This window comes from Mytilus galloprovincialis, chromosome 5, assembly GCF_965363235.1.
Source record: "Mytilus galloprovincialis chromosome 5, xbMytGall1.hap1.1, whole genome shotgun sequence".
Taxonomy (NCBI): domain Eukaryota; kingdom Metazoa; phylum Mollusca; class Bivalvia; order Mytilida; family Mytilidae; genus Mytilus; species Mytilus galloprovincialis.
The window spans coordinates 15,689,101-15,711,774 of record NC_134842.1 but is presented as its reverse complement, the minus strand read 5'-3'; the positions used below and the strand labels follow the sequence as shown (position 1 = coordinate 15,711,774).

The 22,674-nt window shown below is 31.2% G+C and overlaps 2 protein-coding genes across 2 annotated transcripts in view; both read left to right on the top strand.

Moving 5' to 3' along the window:
- Nucleotides 1–22,674, top strand: part of LOC143075249 (uncharacterized) — an 89,840-nt gene that overhangs the window by 30,348 nt on the left and 36,818 nt on the right. The gene's annotated exons all lie outside the window — the stretch shown is intronic.
- Nucleotides 685–11,869, top strand: LOC143075250 (uncharacterized). Its single transcript, XM_076250612.1, has 7 exons — nucleotides 685–808; nucleotides 1,831–1,916; nucleotides 2,347–2,673; nucleotides 3,054–3,172; nucleotides 3,419–3,599; nucleotides 3,948–4,037; nucleotides 11,004–11,869. The coding sequence occupies exons 2-7, from the start codon at nucleotides 1,853–1,855 to the stop codon at nucleotides 11,147–11,149; spliced, it is 927 nt and encodes a 308-aa protein (XP_076106727.1). The 5' UTR covers nucleotides 685–808; nucleotides 1,831–1,852; the 3' UTR covers nucleotides 11,150–11,869.

The following is a 22,674-nucleotide window of genomic DNA, read 5'->3' as shown; positions in this document are numbered from 1 at the left end:
TTGTGGAAAGGTTATCTATGTTTGGATTTTTAATTGTAGTATATCGATATAATATCAATTGTGACAATTCCTATTACCTTGTATTATTACTTTTGAACAAAATCTCTTAAATGTCTAAACATTTACGCACACGTTTGGGGTTATTATTCTATTTGTACTCAAAATGGCAGTTTCCTTAATTATCTATGTTTGGATTTCTAATTGTAGTATATCGATATAATATCAATTGTGACAATTCCTATTACCTTGTATTATTACTTTTGAACAAAATCTCTTAAATGTCTAAACATTTACGCACACGTTTGGGGTTATTATTCTATTTGTACTCAAAATGGCAGTTTCCTTAATTTCCTTTGTTTATTAGGAGGACTATAGAATCACATCTTAAATGAGGTTTAACATCTGAATGTAAAGAAAAATCAAATAAATTTGACATATTTTAAAGAAGCAAAAAGTTTGTATATCATTGTATTGACTTGCTCCCCGACCATTTGTTTTAAAAGTAGTAAATGGAACAGGTTAGACATTTAAATTGAATCTGTAAAGACCTATATGCAACTTTAAACTGCACTTGAACAAGACAACATAGATATTGAAATGTCCCGGGTACGATCCTTCGTCATTGTATAAAAATAGAAATTTATAGTATTTATTATTTAGATTATATTATATCCTCATTTAGGTTACAAAGTATAGTGCACTCAGAAATACAAAAATCATCGTTACATACTGTTTATTGCCACTTCATTTATAGCTACATTTAGGAAGAGCTCAGTCCACATTTGATGCAGAACATATAATATTGCAGGTAAGATTTGAACTAACTGAATTAAGATGCAAACCCGAGTATTATATACAAAACCTTTAATTATTACACAAATGTTTCTCGAAATTGAAAACATATATTATATGAGACGGAACTTTGGAGAAAAATTCCAAAACTATTTTGCTTTTTTTATGTGAGCATGTAAAAATTCATATAGGGTATACTTAGTGCACTGTTGAATTAATTGAACCCCTTTTAAGACACTTCTGTTGTGTCGAATATTCAAGGAATGCTTTGTAATAGTTCATTGTCAGTATGAAAAACAATAGCAAAGAAACATACAAAATGAGTATTAATTAACGGCTCAGTAACATAATAATGCGCTTATCTTTCAGTCACCACAATTGGTGCTGATCGTCTTAATCAAGATGTTGTACATTTTTTTTATTTGTAAATTTCAGCGAAGTGAATAATTTTATAATTTGACAAACCACAATTAGTAAATATATATTGTTAATTTGTGGTTATTTGGTTGAATTATCGCCGGTAGAATTTTGCGATCACGGTAAACTTTAAATGTTTCAGCTGGTTAATTATTGACCAAAACGTAATTGATATACTTTGAAAAAAGAATGTAATACATTTATTACTGGTGCCCTTTAACAGAGCGAACTTTAAGAATCGATAAATTTAAAGTTTAAGTTAAGCCTACTGATCAGTATTTACTTTGATAGCTAACAAGTGACAAGATTTCTCACCTTTTTGATTTGCTTTATAGTTCACTGACTTAAAGTAAAAAGTATTCGGGTATGCCCACACCTAAAAAACAAGAACATGAATGTAATTTTAATAGCCATCAAAAGGTAACAGGTTAAAAACTATTTTTATATGCCAGACGCGCGCTACGTCCACACAAAACTATTCTCAGATGTAAAAAGTTTGAAAGCCAAAACAACTACGAAGGTGAAGATCGCCGAAGAACAAAAGTTCCAAAAAGTTGTGAGGCCAGGGTGATCCGCCTTGGACAAAAACATCATTTTTGATAACATTATTGTTTTTTCTAGAATATTGTTAAAACCATTCAGTATGAAAATAATGTTGATTAACATTGTTATGATGATATTCGCTGTGGATAAAGTATCTCCGTCAGGTAAGAAGAGAGTAAAATCTTAAAATTTATGAACTGACTTTTTATCGCATTAAACATGGTGATCTTACAACATGAATCTCTGTGCATGTTACACCTTCCTTTTCCCTCTACAACACCAATCAAGGTTTTTGCAATTTCCGATTCAAATAAATTTTCTATACCAAGTAAATAAGGTATTTTTAAGTTATCACCAGAAAAAATTCAACCTCTTGTATAATTTTTTGATGAACAGTCATATATTTCATCATAGTAACAAATGTATCTACATGTAATTATATCTAACAACAAACTTATCCTCTTAATTTAAAAAAAAATAGTAAAAGGTATCACATATTTGGGAAAAAGTAGTTTTCCGAAATGTTGTCACAATCATAGTCTTGTTCATAGTTATAATCAACATCTGTTTTATCAAAATTTAATTTGCTTCCAGCTTCGTGGAAACTAACAACCTTGCCCGTTAGCTTTGGAAAAGACGTTATTTTGTGGTGCTCCATGGGTGAGAAAAAGGAAAACAAGTTTTCAAAACAAAGAACAGATCTTCGACAGTGGACAGGAGGCCAACAATACGATTTGCTTTGTATGGATAATAAATGCCTAAATCCATTTAAGTATGAAATGTTAACACGAAATAACACTCAAGATTTTGGGTTATTAATTCATAATTTAAGTGAATCAGATTTGGATTGTCAATACACGTGTTCATGTGGATTTTCTGATTTCACTAAGAATCTATCTGTGGAACCAAAACATGTTATGTGTAAGTACTTGTAAAACATGTATAGAACTTTTAATTGAGTTGCATACCATCCTATATTTGTAACAAAAGAGACCGGAAATACGAAAAAAACACAACCACAGTATACCAAATCAAACATTATGACATAGAAAAAATATTTAAAAGAATATGTTAATTCCATTTTTCAAAGGTTTTATGAGTTTCATGGAAAAGACAAATAAAAGACAAAATGGTTTAGCACAATTTGTTAACCCGTATAGTATTGACGTCAAAGACATTTACCAATTAAATGACCATTTCGCATTATTTGAATAGTTTTATTTTTGTATGCGAATTATCATGGACATTATTTGAATGTAAAGATATAAAATTGATGTTGTTATTTGTTTATTTCCTTATAGCTCTACCAGCAAATGAAACATCAACAACATTTGGAAAAAATATCAGCAATGACAAAATGGAGATAGAAATTATGCTTTATAAGGTGAACCCTGTTCCGCATTGTTCAGCACTATTTAAGGTGAGAAGGCGGACTTCTTAACTCTATTATTTATCTCAATTAGATAGCAAAAAAACTGTTTTCATTGAGCAGAAAAATAACATAGAAACAAAACATTACCGTACATGTTCCATTAATTCTAATGAAGAAATCTTATATTGTGTTTAAATAATAAGTGAGATATTTACAAAATCGTGCATAAAATGAAATATTATGAGTGGAAACCTCATTCAAGACGGATGTTGTTTTTTTTTTTTTTTTTTGCAGGGTCAGTTTATCAATGAGACAACCGTTACTGTTATGAAATGGTACAAATATTATTACGATGTTAAAGTGATTTATAGTTTTGCTGTTGACGATGTCGATTGTGAAGGTAGACTGCAAATACTGTGCAACCTTGTGTATCGTAATGTTACCATTTTTGACGAATACATGGATATATGTCAGGGTAAGTTGTTACTTTTTTTGTCTGATTTGGTGTTTTTATTCTAGTTTGTCTTGCATTTCACAGTTATCATAAGTCATAATGTCAGTGCAAAAATTGTTAAATTGCGCGATTTACTTGTATCTAGGTTAAGCTTTAATATCATGTTATAAGTCGCAAAAGGTTTTTCTCCAGTTGCAAATTATATAAATTCAAAACTTTAAACTTCAAAAATAATTGAAGAAGACAAAATAATATGTGAACGTAGCATTTACAAGTGCTTTGTAATTTGAGTTTTAAATTGTTCTCACTATTGATGGCTTTTTAACTGGGAAATATTATGTTAATTTCATGTTGTTTGTTTTATTGAAGAAGAAGCAAGCATGCTGACAATGACTTTACTAGTCATCGGATTTTCAGGATGTGTTATAATATTGTCTATTTGCATATGGTTGACTAAAAGTAAGTTTAATAATTTATTTCATTGAGATACTCTCATGGCAGTAAGTAAAATTGTTACGGCCAGAAATCGCCTTTAAATTGTAGCCAACAAAAGACACAAATCAATAATAAAATTTAACAATATTTATTATACAAAAGTTTACAAGAAGTATTACACAAATATTACTGTTAACTTAACTGTCAAAATATAAGTCCAATCTTTTATCTTTATCTGTATCCGGATATCTTTCGGAATCCAATCTGAATATTACGGTCACAATCCAGTATGATGTTGTTTGTAAAATAAAAGTGTCAATCCAAAGGCTATGAATATTAATGTCTATCGATGTCTAAGTCCAAATCCAAGAGTGAGCCTTTAACTTTAGTGTCTGCATATATATATAATTGTCAAGGAAAATTCTAGAACAATCTATACTGGAACATCCTAGAAAGTTAAATGGAAGTTTCTAGTAAAATGTAGAAGTTTATATAACGCATCGTTTATTAGGATCATTCTGGAAAGTTCCAATCATTCTGTAAATGTTCCAGAGATTTCTAAACTGCACAATTCTAAAATTATTCTGTAAACAACTATCAGGCCACACAATACAAATCAGGCCAACATAAATAAATACAATAATTACAATATCATAACACCTCCCCCCTTAAAAGAAGTTTTAGTGTAACAAAAACTTATCATGAATAAAATGAACAAAAATACATAGTATATACAAAGTGTTTTAATAAGCTCTAGATAAAGCATCTGCTATTACATTATCTTTACCCTTAATATGTTTTACAATTACATCATATTCCTGTAACAATAAACTCCACCTAGTCAACCTCTGATTCTTGTTTCTCATTTTATGTATGAAGGTGAGAGGATTATGATCAGTACAAACAAGAACAGGATATACAGTGGGATTCAAATATACATCAAAATGTTGAAGTGCTGACAACATTGCAAAACACTCTTTTTCAATAGTTGAATAATTTTTCTGATGTTTATCTAATTTCTTGGAAAAATATGATATAGGTTTCTCAACATAATCATCTGTCTCTTGGTATAAAACAGCTCCAATTCCTACATCGCTTGCATCAACGGCAAGTTTAAATTGTTTTTCAAAGTCTGGAGTAATCAGAACTGGACTATTAATTAAAAGTGATTTGCTATTTTCAAAAGCGTTTTGACAATTTTCACTCCAGATAAATTTAGAATCTTTTCGTAAAAGATGAGTCAGTGGTTGAACCACAGTAGCAAAATTTGAACAAAATTTTCTGTAAAATCCAATCATGCCTAAATATCTCATAAGTTGTTTTCTATTTGTAGGAGGAGGAAATTTGGAAATAGCTTCCACTTTAGCCATAATAGGTTTCACTTGACCTTGGCCAACTGTATGCCCTAAATAATCAACAGTGGCCTGACAAAATTCACTTTTACCAAGATTAACAGTCAAATTTGATTGTGACAATCTATCAAAAGTATCATACAAATGTGTTAAGTGCTGTTCCATGCTATCACTACATACAATTCGATCATCAATATAAGCATAACAACAGTTCAAATCTTTTATAACATTATTGATCATTCTTTGAAATGTAGCTGGTGCACTTTTCATGCCAAATGGCATTACAGTATATTGAAATAAGCCATCTGGTGTAACAAAAGCTGATATTTCACGAGCTCTCTGTGTCAATGGAACTTGCCAATAACCTTTCAACAAATCAAATTTGCTCACAAATTTTGCTTGACCAATGTTGTCAATACAATCGTCTATCCGTGGAATCGGATAGGAATCAGATTTTGAGACTGAATTTACTTTTCTGAAATCAGTCACGAAACGAAAGGTTTTATCTGGTTTTGGCACAAGGAGACAAGGAGAGCTCCATTCACTGTTACTCGGCTCAATAATATCATTGTCAAGCATATATTTAATTTCTTTTCTCATAGCTTCAAGTTTGAGTGGATTGAGCCGGTAAGGATGTTGCTTAATTGGAGAAGCATCTCCTACATCAACATCATGACAAACAGCAGTGGTTTTGTGTGGCACATCTGGAAAAAGATTTTTAAAAGAAAATACCAAAGTTTTTATTTCTTCTCTACAATCAAAAGACAGATGTGCAAGTTTTGAGTCTAAATTTGACAAAATTTCTGAATTTTTCAATCTAACTGTCTCTTCGATAGTTTTAGAACTAAAAGGTGGTTCAACTACATCTGGTTTGTCATGATGGTTCTCAAATTTAACCATGCCTAAAGTGGCAACTGGTTTACTATCACATTCATTAGTACGCTCAAAATATGGTTTTAACATATTAATATGACACACTCTGTTTTGTTTACGCCGACCTGGAGTTTTTACAATTTTATTCAAATCATTGATTTTACTCTCTATTGTATAAGGACCACAATATTTAGCCTGTAAAGGATGTCCAGGGACTGGCGAAAATACAAGTACCTTATCACCAGGCTCAAAAACTCTATCCCTGGCATCTTTATCATACCAAATTTTCATCTTGTTCTGTACATTTTTTAAGTTTTTCTGAGCAATTTGACATGCAGTATACAATTTTTCTTTAAATCTAGATACATAGTCTAAAAGATTCAAGTCAGTATGTTCAGTAAGCCACTTTTCCTTAATCAATTTTAACGGTCCCCTTACAGTATGGCCAAATACCAACTCAAAGGGACTAAATCCAAGGGATTCTTGAACAGCCTCTCGAACTGCAAAAAGTAGAAAGTGAACTCCATCATCCCAGTCTCTGTCAAATTGAAGACAAAAAGTTCTAATCATGTTCTTAATGTTTGATGAAAACGTTCTAAGGCACCTTGAGATTCTGGATGGTACGCACTTGATCTATACTGAGCAATCCCTAACTGGTACACGACTTGTTGAAATAGACCTGACATGAAATTTGATCCCTGGTCGGACTGTATAGACTTAGGAAGTCCTACCAACGTAAAAAAATTGATAAGAGCTTTGACAATAGTAGGTGTCTTGATATTTCTTAGCGGAATAGCCTCAGGAAAGCGTGTGGATGTACACATGATTGTCAATAAATACGCATTTCCAGTTTTGGTCTTTGGTAAAGGTCCAACGCAGTCAATTAGAACTCTGCTGAAAGGTTCGTCAAAGGCTGGAATAGGCAGAAGTGGTGCTGGTGGTATTTTCTGGTTAGACTTACCAACAACCTGGCATATATGGCATGATTTGCAGTATTCTGCGACATCATTTCGAAGTCTGGGCCAGTAGAAATGCTGCAAGATCTTAAGGCAAGTCTTCCTTATACCTAAGTGTCCAGCAAAGGGGGTGTCATGGGCAAGACCAATAATTTCTTGCCTATAAACTTTAGGCACCACCACTTGGTATACCACTCTCCATTCCTCCTCTGGGGTAGCATCAGGAGGCCTCCACTTCCTCATTAAAATGCCGTCCTGATGGTAATAGCATTCTGCAACTTTGTCTGCTTCCTCCTGTGGTTGAGCCCGCTGGTTAAGCTGAAGAACCTCAAGGTCTTTATGTTGTTCTTCAAATAAATTCTTTCGGTCTAATGAATGGCTGTTTACGTTTGGCCATGGCATAATAACATTCTTGTTAACACTAGGTGGTCTTATTATGGCCTTTTCTGAGCTACCAGGACCTTCAATGTCAGCTAGGAAAGTGTCAGAAAGGTCCATGTAATCAAACTGGTCTTCTTGCAAATTCTCATCTTGTTGTTTTCTAGCCATCGCCCTAGTAACAACACAAGCTGGATACAATTCAGCATCATCTGCAGGTGATTTAACATCCACCACTGGTTCACTGGTAACAATTGGTTCAGCAACCACTTTCTTCCTAGCTAGATCATTTCCTAGCAATAATGTAACACCCTCAACAGGAAGATTAGGACGAACACCCACAATAACTGGTTCAGTTATCAAATCTGACTTCAGATAAATACGATGAAGAGGAACATCTATACAACCCAACTCTACCCCTTGTAACAAAACGGAGGCACCAACAGAAGTCTTCTCGGACAAAGGCAACACACCTTCTAACAATAAAGACTGAGAAGCTCCAGTGTCCCGTAAAATCTTAATAGGCTAAAGAGTGGTATCATCAACAATAGAAATAAACCCATCAGACATAAAGGGTTTATATTCCTCCATGTAATCACAAAAACTGGACTTAAAAGCCTGACTCGCAGGACATTCCAACGTACTGGTAATATAAGGTGTCGTACAAGCACTGGACTTCGGCTTATCATCTCGTTCATTCTTCTTCTGGAGTCTAAAACAATCAGCCATCAGGTGACCATTTTTCTTACAATAAGCACAAATCAGTGACTTCTTCTCAAAAGTATCAAATTTTGGACTAGACATATTATAACTGGACTGACTCTTATTCTGTGCAACCGGCTTACTATCAGTACGCTCAGTGCTTTGATTTTTGTAATTTCCACTTGAAGTATTAACATTTTGACCCTTGAAACTTCTTTTATGTGAAAGGGTATAATTATCTGAAATTACAGCTGCATCATGTATTGTCCCAACAGTTTTGTCGTCTAAATGTGTTTTTAAGTCTAAATGAACACATTGTTTGAACTCTTCTAATAACATCAATTGTCTTAGGTTATCAAAATTGTTATCTGTTTTCTTTGAAGTAAGCCATTTATCAAATAGATCTTCTTTTTCCCGAGCAAATTCCACATAGGTTTGCGAATCAAACTTTTTATAAGATCTAAATTTCTGTCTATATGCTTCTGGTACTAGCTCATAAGCTTTCAAAACTTCCTGTTTTACCGTGTCATAATCAGAACTTTTTTCTGATGGAAGTGCAGAGTATATTTCGGCGGCCTTACCCTCAAAAACACTTTGTAGCATCGTAGTCCAATACGGCATTGGCCATTTCAAATTATTAGCAATTTTCTCAAACTGTGGAAAATATTTATCGACTGTTTTTTCACAAAATTTGGGAACCAAACGTATATTTTTTGCTGCATCAAAATAATCTGATTTCGACTGGACTTTAGTGTTATTTTCTTCTTTGCCAATTTCAATTTTTATTTTTTCCATCTCTAGCCTTTCCCTCATTTCAAGTTCTGCCTGTTTTAATTTAAGTTCATCTTGTTTTATTTTAAGTTCATCTTGTTTTTTCTCCATCTCCAACCTTTCCTTCATTTCCAATTCTTTTAATTTAAATTCATCTTCTTTTTCTTTCTTTTCCATTTCTAACCTTTCCTTCATTTCCAGTTCTGCTTGTTTTAATTTAAATTCATGTTCTAATTCAAGCTGTTTTAATTTAAAGGCATCAACATTTTCGACCTTAAGTTCAAGAGCCTCTTCACCTAAAATTTCTGCGTCAACTAATTTGTCTATAACAAAAATTTTTATAATTTGTTTTCTCAAAGATACTTTAAAAACTAAATTGAGATGTTTAGCAAGCAACACTAATTCCTCTTTCTTTAAATTATCAAAACTCTCCAGGTCTGGCGTTTTCAAAAATTTACCGGCATCAAATGCCATTTTGTAGAATTTTGTTGGCTAGTTCTTATAAAAATACTGAATAAATTTTGAAAAATATATTTTCAGTATCCCGGACGAGCCCCCAATTTCTGTTACGGCCAGAAATCGCCTTTAAATTGTAGCCAACAAAAGACACAAATCAATAATAAAATTTAACAATATTTATTATACAAAAGTTTACAAGAAGTATTACACAAATATTACTGTTAACTTAACTGTCAAAATATGAGTCCAATCTTTTATCTTTATCTGTATCCGGATATCTTTCGGAATCCAATCTGAATATTACGGTCACAATCCAGTATGATGTTGTTTGTAAAATAAAAGTGTCAATCCAAAGGCTATGAATATTAATGTCTATCGATGTCTAAGTCCAAATCCAAGAGTGAGCCTTTAACTTTAGTGTCTGCATATATATATAATTGTCAAGGAAAATTCTAGAACAATCTATACTGGAACATCCTAGAAAGTTACAATGGAAGTTTCTAGTAAAATGTAGAAGTTTATATAACGCATCGTTTATTAGGATCATTCTGGAAAGTTGCAATCATTCTGTAAATGTTCCAGAGATTTCTAAACTGCACAATTCTAAAATTATTCTGTAAACAACTATCAGGCCACACAATACAAATCAGGCCAACATAAATAAATACAATAATTACAATATCATAACAAAATACAATGTGAACTAAGTCACAATGGACACCAGCATTAATATTTTGTAAGATGGACGCGTGTTTCGTCAACATAAGACTTATCAGTGACGCTCAAATAATAAAAAAAAACTGAACAAAGTATACAATTGCAAAGCATTTATAATCGAAATTCCGAAAGGATTTACAAAAACAGACCGGGTTATATTTTGTTTGGATATCAATCTATAGTATTTCGAGAAAAAAAAATTGTAAGCGATTAATTTACAAGTATGCCATAATTGTAATAACTCATGGCAACAGAGTTGTGCTGAATAATAGACAGGTAATACTGCCGGAGGCGAAACCTCTTCATCTAATAGAATAAAAATTTGGAACGCCAGATGTCTGTTTTTTTTTACCAAAGACTTGACACTGATGCTTGAATAGAAATGTAAAGAAGGCCAAATAAATCGTAGTATCAAGTCGACATCTCCTTTTGGGTTAAAAAATACTTCTAAATGTTTTTTTATTGCACATTTGTGCCTGATGTCAGCATAATTAATTGCTTTTTTAAATCTCGTGAGGTAATTGAAAATAGCGTCCAATGTACAATGATGTTTATATGTTCAAAACGACCAAAAGTTAATCGTAGAATTCGATAACTCTATCGTACCGTAATGGTCAATTAACTATTTATTTTTTTTTTTTTAAATCGTACCAAAATATATTTCTTTTAACAATTATTAATTAAATTTTGAAAATGTTTGGACTTCATTGGTATAAAGTTTGATAAAAAAAAACATATACATTAACAGTATAACTTCAATATATTTCTTTTTCTTTCGAAAGGACGTAAGGATCGGTTTGGTGTGCGATGTTGGACCAAAGAAAAAAAGACACAAGTGGAAAAGATAAATGTCAATCAAGTGCAATTACTTACTCCTTCAGAAAAATACCAACAGGAAAAGGAAACATCAACAATGATGAAAATCTAGTCAATATTTGTTTGTTCTGATGAACATTTTACAGTACGATTCCTATGTTGCAATGCTGATTGGTTCATCAATTGTGTCATATACGCATATTCACGTTGATCCTACAGGATAAACTCATTTATAACTTAGGGAATCGAGATATACGTATTGATTGAAACAACATGTGTTGTCCACTTATAAGATAGAAATATACTGCTTATTAAAGCATGACTGTGCTTGTTTGTTTCAGCAGAAGTCATTTAAGTCAGGGTAAAGCATCCATCAATATGGATCAAGGTAGTTAATATTAGTTTAAGAATATGCTATGAATGAATATCATCAATAAATAAGTAGAATTCTATTTTGTGTCTATTGTCAAAAATCTTTTCACTAATATGCTATTTTATTTGATTGACAACGAGTTTTTTTGTTTTGTAACGACTTTGACTACCACGAAGGTCTTGCTCGATCCGTTGATCCATGAGCATATAATTCCATTAAGTGAAATCATCTGTAAACATTTACTATTCATCTCCGGCAAGTTTTATTTCATATTTCAAGGTGCAGCTAAACGTGTTATGATTGATGTAGATGAAGGAAAGTGTTAGGATTATTGAAATAATCATGTATAAATGTCATAGTCTATTTTATTGATGAATATAACAGTTTGATGTCATGAATGCATTTTGTTAAATCCCAACCTTTTGACAGTTGACGATTACAAAAGACGTAATTTAAAAGCTGATGAACATGCGTGTACAAGTATCAGTTTTCAAGAACGACATATGATTTTGAACGTGTAAAGTGCTGTCTACGATTATGTTACTGCTCAATGTTTTTCAAAATATGTTTTTATTAAAGCTTTTCGAGAATAACTATTGCTTGTTGGAATATTTTATATTAATTCTTTGTAGATACAAAATATTATTTGGAGTAGTGGAGACTAAGACAAACAGCAGCGACAGGACATACAGCAGTACCGGGTGATTTACTGTCTTATTCAGAAAACATTCGTGTCTGTTGAATTTTTAAATAGAAAGGAATAATAACATAAAAAAATCCATGTGTCTGAAGGGCTTTTTCGGATTTCAAACATTTCCCAACCAAAGACAAACATATAATACTAACTTCCAGACATGTGGACTTCCAGGATTAAATTAATCAATGTGTGTGTTTGTCGTTTGCTTGGAGTGATTGCAATTTGATATAAATCAACCCAGAATTAAATAGTATCAAAATCAAGATGAATAAGTTTTATACCAGAGCAATGACTTTAAAGCTGACGATAGCCTAATACTAACCGCTCATTAGCTGTGGTTTCGAGTAAGTTTAAGTAAACAGAAATTACACTTTGTCTTGTTTATGAAGCGTCTTACAGTGACTGTCTTTGGAAAAAAAAATAGGCCAAATATGAAAAATAAATATTGTTACGATACCTGTTAGTTAGGTTCACGTATCTTTCAATTGGTAATTGCAAACATAATACGGATAGCTTTACGAAAAAGCCACAAAATGCAGGGGCTGGAAACAGACTGTACATTGGTTATACAGTAAGCATCGATACATATTCATCACCTCACAGAAGAGAGATTGTCCCTGTCTTAGAAGTGCAGACATGAAAATAGCTCTCTGATTCTGCATTTACTCTTTGCTTTAAACCGTGCCTTATCTATATTTTTAAGCAAACATCTAATTATTTTGTTTGATATGATTTGCTAGACATATGATGACAAGTTTAAGTTGCTGATTGGAGGGAAATGGATATTTTGTAGTCTTGATATCAGATTTCACACGCACAACGTTCTTGAATATGGACTACCTCTTTATTAACTACAAAACACGAGTACATAGTGTATTTAAAAATAATTAAAAATCAAACATATTCAAAGTAACTCTTTGAAAGAAATATTGGTTAGTTATATATATGTTCCAGACCGTATGAGTATTTGAACCGTACGCGTACGGTCTGGACCGTATGCGTACTTTTTCAAAATACGCATACCGTTGGACCGTACGCGTACGGTCTGACTTATATTAAGAAGCTGGTCAAGTTTATTTGATACAAATGTATATGGCAGATCAACACAACTTATATCTGAAATTGATATAAAAAGTTCAATAGTAATTGAAATAAAAACTTTTCATATTATAACTATTTAAAAAAATCACGCTTATTCAATCAGTTAATCTCCTGTATTTAGCATGTCAGTAATTTATTAATAGCAGCCCAGTATTCTCATTGATATTATCGGAAGTAAACATAGAGTGGGAGAACAATAGTTTTAGAATATTTAGGAACTTTACAAAAAAATGCATATGCAAAGGAACATTCATGAACAAAACATGTTAATGTAAAAAAAATATGACGTTCTCTGTGGAAACCAGTGTCACCTATCGGATAAACAGATATTTAATTTCAATTGTTCGCTTATTCACTTTTTCCATCCAACTGTAATTATAACAATTTGTATAACGAAAAATAAAGATTTTGATAAATGTTTGTTTGAATTTAACCCATATGATCCAAAAACATGTATGGTCAGCTGGACCGTACGCGTATGGTCCGACCGTACGAGTATACGTATACGGTCCGGACCGTACGCGTACGGTCCAAATACTCGTATGGTCTGGAACATCTACATCATTTTTGTATATGAGACACCACTGAAGAAGGTTATTTCCATGTTCCATGTTTCACTAGCAATTATTTTTTATTCAGGCATCTTTTTTTGAAAATTTTAAATTTCAGTATTAACTAGAGTATATAATACACCAACTGCACGCAACTAAACATTCTTTTTAATATTGCTTCTAATGAAAAATTAATATTCAAAGGGTCAACCCCAAAACAAATCGTATTGTCCCCTGTTATTTTCTGAAAATTAAATCATGCAAAGTATCAGATTTTCCAAAAATCTAATAGATTATAAAAAAACTTCTCCATTACAGGTCTGATTGTGTTATAACTAAAGCATGCCAGACAATTTGCATTTTAAGGGTCTTTCAAATGTTATCCCAAGGGGTGGTTTCCTTCCAGTCACCGCTGTTTTTTTTTTTCACCTGTGGACACATTAGAAATACCAAACATTTATTTATTGTTATGCAACGTGAAGAGCATCATTTCCTGAATGAATGACTCCAAATGTTAAGGTATATAGCAGCCAGTTAGAAAAATCTGAACTCCCCAAAGTTCAGAATTTGGAGAAAAATAATGTTGTTGTCTTCTCCTGTTACAACGATTTTGTGTTCATTCTGAGAATATTTCATTGTCAGCACTATAACAGTACATGTGTTTTAATAGTATCTTTTCAAGGTGATGTAGATAGAAGTAAACTTCTACACAATTCGAGTAAAGGAACAAAAAATACTGCGTAATACCTTTCTGTTACGTTGTTATGTTACCTGATAAAAAGTAACAGAATAAACATAATCAGTAACAGTTCAAGACAATTTCACTGATGAATCTATTATATGCCAACCATTTCATTTAATATAAGTTATTATTACCATATTAAAAAAAATTCAAAATAATATACAGTATATTGAATGAAAAAATAGTGTTTTTTAGCTTTTGATAACAGTAGAGAACATTGTGCAATTATAGTATACTAGGTAGTAACAGAAAGGAATTTATTTTAATATTTTCATTACCTAGGTAGATTGTTCATCTTTCAAATGCAGTTTCAAAGGAAAAATGACATTGTTTGCTGTTATCTTCCAATTGTGACCAATTTGAAATGATGTATTTTTCTTAAACTATAAAATAAAGCGTTTTTTTTAAACCAAAATCTTTTCTGTTACCAACTCTGTCCTGTTACCGTTGTCTTGGTACTCACGATTATTTCATGTTACCGACATATCTGACTATATTTTAGTATAGTTGTAAACCTTTTGTATTGCAAATGCTAAAATCAATAATTGGTATTTGATAAACTTTTTCAGGATATATATATAATTAGTAAACCACAAATAGTGTCTTAAACTTATTCCTTATTCCCATTTGAAACCTTTTAAAATTGATTCACTTTAGTAACAGTAAAGTACTGGATTTGTTTGTACCATTTTTAAAATTGCCATTGTTACCTCATTTAACTATTGTGTACATTACAGACAACAGTTCCTGTATCCTCATTGTGTGTTCTTCGATTTGTGCTATTAAAATACTGGGTCTAAAGACATTTTTTTTTTTTTCTTATTACCAAAAATTAGACTTTTTCAGATATTTTCTCATATGTAATAATTAGAGCAGGTGCAAAGTGTTAAATTCACGTTAATATTCAAGACAGTACATGTTAAATGATAGAAAATCCACAAAAACACATAGATAATTTTTATGACGTCAGTATTGGTCTACATGTAGTATTAGGTCAGGTTTAAAATTTGAAACTGCAGGTGATTTCCCCATTTCCTATAGTTTTTGTTCGTAATATCAACTAACATACGCGTGTATACAATCTATGCAAAACATTACAGAACATTGAAATGTTTCTCACTAGTGTTGTAACGGTAATAAAAGCACAAATACATACAAATTGTTGGATACGGGTTGTGCGTGTTTCAAACTGCAAATAGGTTTTTGAATGTGTAAGAAGTAAATACTGCTTTATATAGTCAGATGAAAAAAATACGAATTGGCAGTTTTGTTTGGCGTTTTTTTTTCTTCACAGGCTGTCGATTGAAGATGTATATTGTATTTGGTTTTTGCTTATTGTTTGATGCAAGTTTAAGTTTTCTCGTTTAAGTTGTTTTTATATTTGGTATTTCAGAGCCTTTCATAGCTGATTTATGTATATGTTTCGCTCATTGACCTACTGTTAGCGCTGCTCACTATAATTTACGTCAGTTGGTCTCTTGTGGAGAAATGTCTCAAAGATTACAAAGTCAATTGTCCTGGTAAAAGTAATATATCACAGTTCAGCATTCAACAATTATTAGAAAACAATTAGCCAGATATCTAAGGCTACGAAATACATACAGGAGACAAATCAAATGATTTCGTAAAAAGAAAACGAATGTGGTAGGGCTAAACTAAATACCTCCTTAAAATGAATTTATTTTGTAATCCTATCAGGTGTATCATGCTTGGTTGAAATGGGCAATAAATACAAAATTCATGTAGGCACTTGTAATTGTGTAGGCTCTGATAATCTTAAATATAGGAGCTCCAATTTGAATACATAAGACTAATAACTAGTGCATGTAATATATCGGCGGCGAAAATTATAACTAATTTCTTTAAAAATACACAGAGATAATAAAAATATGAGTATTTCCTCCTAATAATCTTTATTTTGATAATAATAAATAGGTTAAGATCTTGACATATGTTTTGAATTTTAGTTATGAACAATATGACACACAAAAAAACATACAGGAGGTCATTTTACTATAAGAAAATTATTATCTTACTTTCATTGTATACATTTCGTGTGTTGCCGAATTATTTATAGCACTTTTTAATGTAAAATGTGTGATTCAGACGTACATTTACTATAGATTGCATTAACAAAATACATGTATACATGTGTTAAACTTTATTTTATTTGCAAACTTTACAATCAATATATCATAACATAAGAGTTCAATGATCTGGTTTATACTACTACAAAGTACAAATATTGAAAAATATACATATACTTGTGTTACAAGTATATTATGTTATAAACTGGAATACTGACTAAATGAAATAAGGTTGTAAATTGATTTCATTGATGATAAAAGAGGCAAATAACCCTAGGATTTTTTGTTTTATCAATGGCCGACCTAAACTAAATGAGATCACCTGCACTAAATAATACCCCTTTTAACGACAGATAATATAACAATCCTTTAGTAAACAATGATTAAAATTTTGTAAATACAAATGACCTGTTTCACACACTGCATCTAGATATAGATAAGTTGATACTGTAAAAACTAGATAGTGACAAAATGTTGTTTTCATTTGTTTACTGTTTTGATTAGCATATAAGTTACAAAGCGGGAATGCACAAAGTTTTCTAAATAGGCTGATTTAAAAACCATGTCATTTCACTAGGATGGTTTTATATATTACCATTGCTGTGTTCGTAATGCTATATATCCTCGTAATATTTGATTTGACTTTGCAACTGATGCGAGCGCGACAGATGAGTTGTGTGAAGACAAAACATGCGTCTGGAGTACTGATTTATAAACTTGGTTTCCGTGATGAGTTTGTGTATAAAAAGGGTCGACACTACCGTTGCTGTACGTTTTATCTCTGAGGGATCACCGTCCAGAGATATTTGCTTGTTTATATGTGATACATTGTACATATATCAATGTGTTAAGTGAATTAATATACATTCAGTTTTATTAATTTTATAATAAGTTGTCCTAGTTTAATGAGCAAAAAGAAGTATATTGACGATTATTCTATTGTTCTGCTATCCTTTGGATGTCTTGTGTTTTTTATTATATATATTATTGATGTTCATTTTTTTTAAAAGAAGTAGGTCGTATATTATTATATTTGAAAAACATTCTTTTCACAGTTCGATCCTTACATCATTATGTAAGATAAAGGTAATTTCCCTTAAATTGAAATTCCCATGAATACAACTTGATTGTCGAATTAAACACTTAGCGAAATTTCAACTTAAACTTTTTTGTGGAATACTTTCATGCATATAACTCATCGATATACATGTATCGAGTACACAGTGCAAAACTTTCCACCGAAGTATATGATCTAATGAAGGAAATAGTGAAAAACACACACTGATTCGGATAGAAATAGATAGTATACACATGCAGGTATATAAGTACTTGATATGAATGTAATGCATTTCAAGACCTTCAAATTCAAATGTTAGGTTTTTTTAATAAATCAGTTTGAACGATGTTACAGATTACATAGAGTGTTTTCAACCTAAAATAAGTTTGAAGATATATTCTAATTACTAACATAAAGCAATTATATCCGCGGCAGCACTTTTATATAAATGCTAAGGATACTATATTGAAATAAAGACACGTTATGAGCTATATCAACGACATATACTATTCGTAAATGGTTTCGAAAAGAGACACATATCTTTACAATAAGCCTCATTTATTTTTATTTATTTAGCGCCCAAACATTTTGGTGTCCATATTATTTTTAAAAGATGTCGCAATTTCCTTGAGATATTTTCATTCGTTTTGATACCGCAAACATCTTCTTTGTGAACCTGTCATCTCATTGAAACATTACTACCTTATAACTTACTTTGATTTTGCAAAAAGTTTTAATTTATCAAACTCAATAAATACCTTGTAGGTAATAACACTATTGATTTATTCTTTTATGTTTTCTGTTTAAAGGCCAACTTAAAATTACCGAATGGGTTTAATAAATTACCGATTGTCAGAGGAAGCAAACTATAACCTAGTGATTCCTAGTGAAACCAGTATTTTGCTTTAAAACAATCCGACAGTACATGAACTGTCAACATTCAGAAATATCAAGTAAATATGTTTTTATCGGGATTATTGAAATAAGGTAAAACCAAGAAAGTAATTATGATCATAAGTTCAAGAAAGTATGTCATGGCATACATATTATAAAATCAGCCTAATCAAATAACAGACATGTCACGCAATTAAAGCAATTTGATCATTATGTAACTTACGATTGGTCATATAAGGATATATACTATTCTATCTAAGTTACAAACACGCATAGAACAAAAAACCAAGAGAAATGTAAGCCAATGTAACATGTTTAAAAGCACTATTTAATTTTAGAATCTTGAAAAATAAGTGGACTACATTTTTTGTAAATAAAGAAATAAAAACAAATTAAAAGTCGATATTATTAAAGTTCAGGAATAACATTTTAGATATCGGCAAGACAGATCCTAGAAGGGTCTTTGATATGATGATCTCTTGAATTGAACACTTTAATGTGTCGAGTAAAGTAAATCATTGCAATTTTTTAACAAGTATTAAAGAAGGTAATGTAAACAAATTACTAGAAAACAAAACTGCACCTGCATGAAAGAATAAGTTAACAATTTTACAAAATACTACAGTTTTCTATGATGCAAACAACCACTTTAATGAAAACCTATTGGTGACCTTCTGCTGTTTACCACTCTTTAGTTGGATTGTTGTCTGTTTGACACATTCTTAATTTCCATTTTCAATTTTTACTTCTGACATCATATATTTTACAAACATTTTATGAATTTTTGGCAAAACGTCTCGTTTTCGAGTATATTGCTTTTCCTTCTATTCAGCAAGCAGTTATTGAAAGCAAATACATCTTTCTAGGAACAGCCACCACTGTTAGGTGTTGTAAACGATTATATTAGTTCAGTTTATAGAGAAAAAAATCAAAAGTTACACCGATACTCGATAAAAATATCACAAACACCACGCTAGCATCATGACCAACTTAAACATATATTGACACTCTACACAAAATTTATTTATATCATTTTATATGCGTCATTAACAAAGCTTTTTAGAGAACTAGCTGAAAGCAAAATCAGATCATTTGTAGAAACCTTTCTAGTTGCGAAATATTTACTATTTTGCAGTTTGTTATAATTACTGTGTTCAAAATAGACAGCATACGATTATAGATCTTCAAATGTGCACGGGAGAAAGCGTAAGAGATCGTTTACCTTTACATTTGCTGTTGGGTTCACGACCTTGACAGAAGAATTTATTACTTCATTCATCGGAATTTCCTTATCGTATTTACGTCATAAAACACTTCATCGTATCGTCCTTTTAATTTTTTTAACATTGATATGATATTTGACATGTCTGAAGCAAATATTTGCATTTAAGCATAGAACAGCTACATGTAGAGCTTGTATGAAGAATAGAGAAAAACTCTCCTGTTCGCATATTATACAGTTCCCCTCAAAGCTAAACATACACTTATCAGTAATTTACCTAGTTTGAGAAGCATTTGATGAGCTGTCTATCGTTTTTCTGATGAAGAAAATTTATATAGAAACAAACTCACAAAACAATTCATATCTAATAACATGGAAATACAACTACAGATTTATTCTTCCTCTTGGGAATGTTTTGAAATGTTTTAAATGCTTTGAAACGGAAAAAAGGATTACGGATTAATGCAAAAGACCTGTAAGAAAAAAATTCAATTTAAGTTCGTTTTCTCTATCAATAAAACGTGTAATACAACGCATTCTTACATCCCTTTAAAATGCTAACAGTAAACTCGTATGCAGATATCGAAAGGTAAAGACTATTTGACAAAATATGTTTAGGTCATTTAAGATAAATTCTGTTGATGAACATGTTATAACCAGGAGCCAAAATTTTAGAAAACAGATTGGCTCTTTTCATAACCATGTTAGCAATACCTGTGTATTGAACTTGATCAAAACGTTAACCAAATACATATTTACCAAAGTACAGTAAACATGTTGTAATCCTATATCGCGATATCTAAACATTGACAGATGTTCTAAGCAGAACGGACCTTTTCAACACAGGAAAACAATCAACTTATCTTTTAAACTGTTGTGAACTTTCATTTCTCTTTAGATCGAAATGAGTAGTAGTGCACATCTTCAACTTGCTGCAATATTCAATTTCATCTGCAAGACAAAGGTGCAACCATGGTTGTTCCTTCGACTTGTTACCGAAAACAAGTTTCAATTAAACGGTTTGAAAAGTCATAGCCACATATGATAAGTAATTTGTTTCACTTTTCGTTGGTAGAATAGAGTCCTCAATTTTGGTATCCCATCATGGGGCTTATCACCAATTTTGCCGTGACTTTGACCATATCATTGATGCATCTGGAAGAACAGAAACTGTTTACTGTTGAAATTTCCGGTTTCATCATCTTATTATTTGACAATGTTTGACAGAGCATTGTTTTATCAACTATTTCATTTTTGTCCATGAAAAAATTTACATCCATCTTAATGTTTTTCTCATTTTAATGCCATGTAAATTAAACAAATTTGGAAGGCTCTTTAGCATCTTAGCATCTTAGGATCTTATTTATTATTAAATAGTCACCACAATTACGGCTATTTCGTTTAAACCTTATTGTTATATTTGTAAATGATAAAAATTGAATAACAGTTGTTTATTTATAAAATGAAAAAAAAATGCATTTGGAATACACCAACCAAATAAAAATCAGTCATTGACTTTTTCTGCTAAAATACTTCTGCCTCTTTTTGAATCTTAAAACATATAAAACAAAAACATATAGTCAGTTATACAAGGCTGCGAAATGACTAATATGAAACAATTCAAACGATTTTTTATTAAAAATACAAATGCAGAAGAGCTAAACGTAAATACTTTCAAAGAAAATCATATCTTGCAAAGTTGAAACAGTACATGCTCAGTAAATACAAATTAGGCATTTGTTACTACTATGACTCTGAGAATCATAACTAAAGAAGGTCCAATTGAAACATATAAGACTAATTATTAATGCAAGCATATATCGGCGGCGAAAAATTACGACTAATGTGTTTATAAATAAGTTGATATTACGAAATGTATGAGTAGTAATTTTACTCTACCTTATAATTTTGTTAAAACTAATCGGTTAAGGTCTTTACATTAAAGGCATAATTTAGATATAGTGTGAGAAACAGGTCATTTGTATTCAAAACATTTTAAAAGGACTTGTTTACTAGATAGTTATTGTATTGTCTGTCGTTAAAATAGTTTTTAGTGCAGATGATCTAAATTTGATTTTAGTAGGACATTTGATAAAAAAAAATCATGTACGGGTTATTTATCTCTTTTATCATCAATAAACTAAACTAAAAACCATATTTTTCTTATTCAGTATTACAATTCATAACATAATCTATTTGTTCAGCCCAAGTACACATATATTGGTCAATATTTTGTATAGCATAAATCAGTTCATTGAACTCTTACGTTATCATTTATTGGTTGTAAATTTAGTAAATAAAATAAAGTTAAACACCGTATACATGTATATTGTTAATGCAGTCTATGATGAATGAAAGGCTAAATCACAATTTATTTTCTATAAACAAAGCTCAATATATAATTTGGCAAAACACCACATGTATACAATGAAACTAAATCAAAAGCTCGAATACATCGAACGAATAGATAACAACTGTCATATTCCTGACTGACTACAGGCATTTTCTAATGTAAAAAATGTTGGATTAAACCTGGTTCTAAAGCTAGCTAACCCTCTCACTTGTATGACAGTCGCATCAAATTCAATTATATTGACAACGATGTTTGAACAAAACAAACAGACATAGTAGGTTAAAATTCCAAAAATAGCTACAAAGTAGTCAACATTGTGTTATAATCTTAATCACTATAACAAACAAATATGTAACAAAGAAGCACAAAACAGCATATAGACAATGAAAGTCGGTTGAAAACAAAACTTTATGACAAATGAGATGATTTCATCTTTCCACTTGTGAACTTTCCATTTCTATGTAGCAACATTCCAGCAGCGCCTGCATACGGAGTATATATCACAATTGATACGATATTCCCGGACTTGTATTTCCTATCATGATTTCCTTGATAGAGGA

What these genes read in the sequence shown, in the direction of transcription:
- LOC143075250 (XM_076250612.1), top strand. Translation starts at nt 1,853, where the DNA reads ATGAAAATAATGTTGATTAACATTGTTATGATGATATTCGCTGTGGAT. An exon ending in GGATAAAGTATCTCCGTCAG is followed by an intron (nt 1,917 to 2,346) that starts GTAAGAAGAGAG and finishes ATTTGCTTCCAG; the next exon opens with CTTCGTGGAAACTAACAACC. An exon ending in TTGCATATGGTTGACTAAAA is followed by an intron (nt 4,038 to 11,003) that starts GTAAGTTTAATA and finishes TTCTTTCGAAAG; the next exon opens with GACGTAAGGATCGGTTTGGT.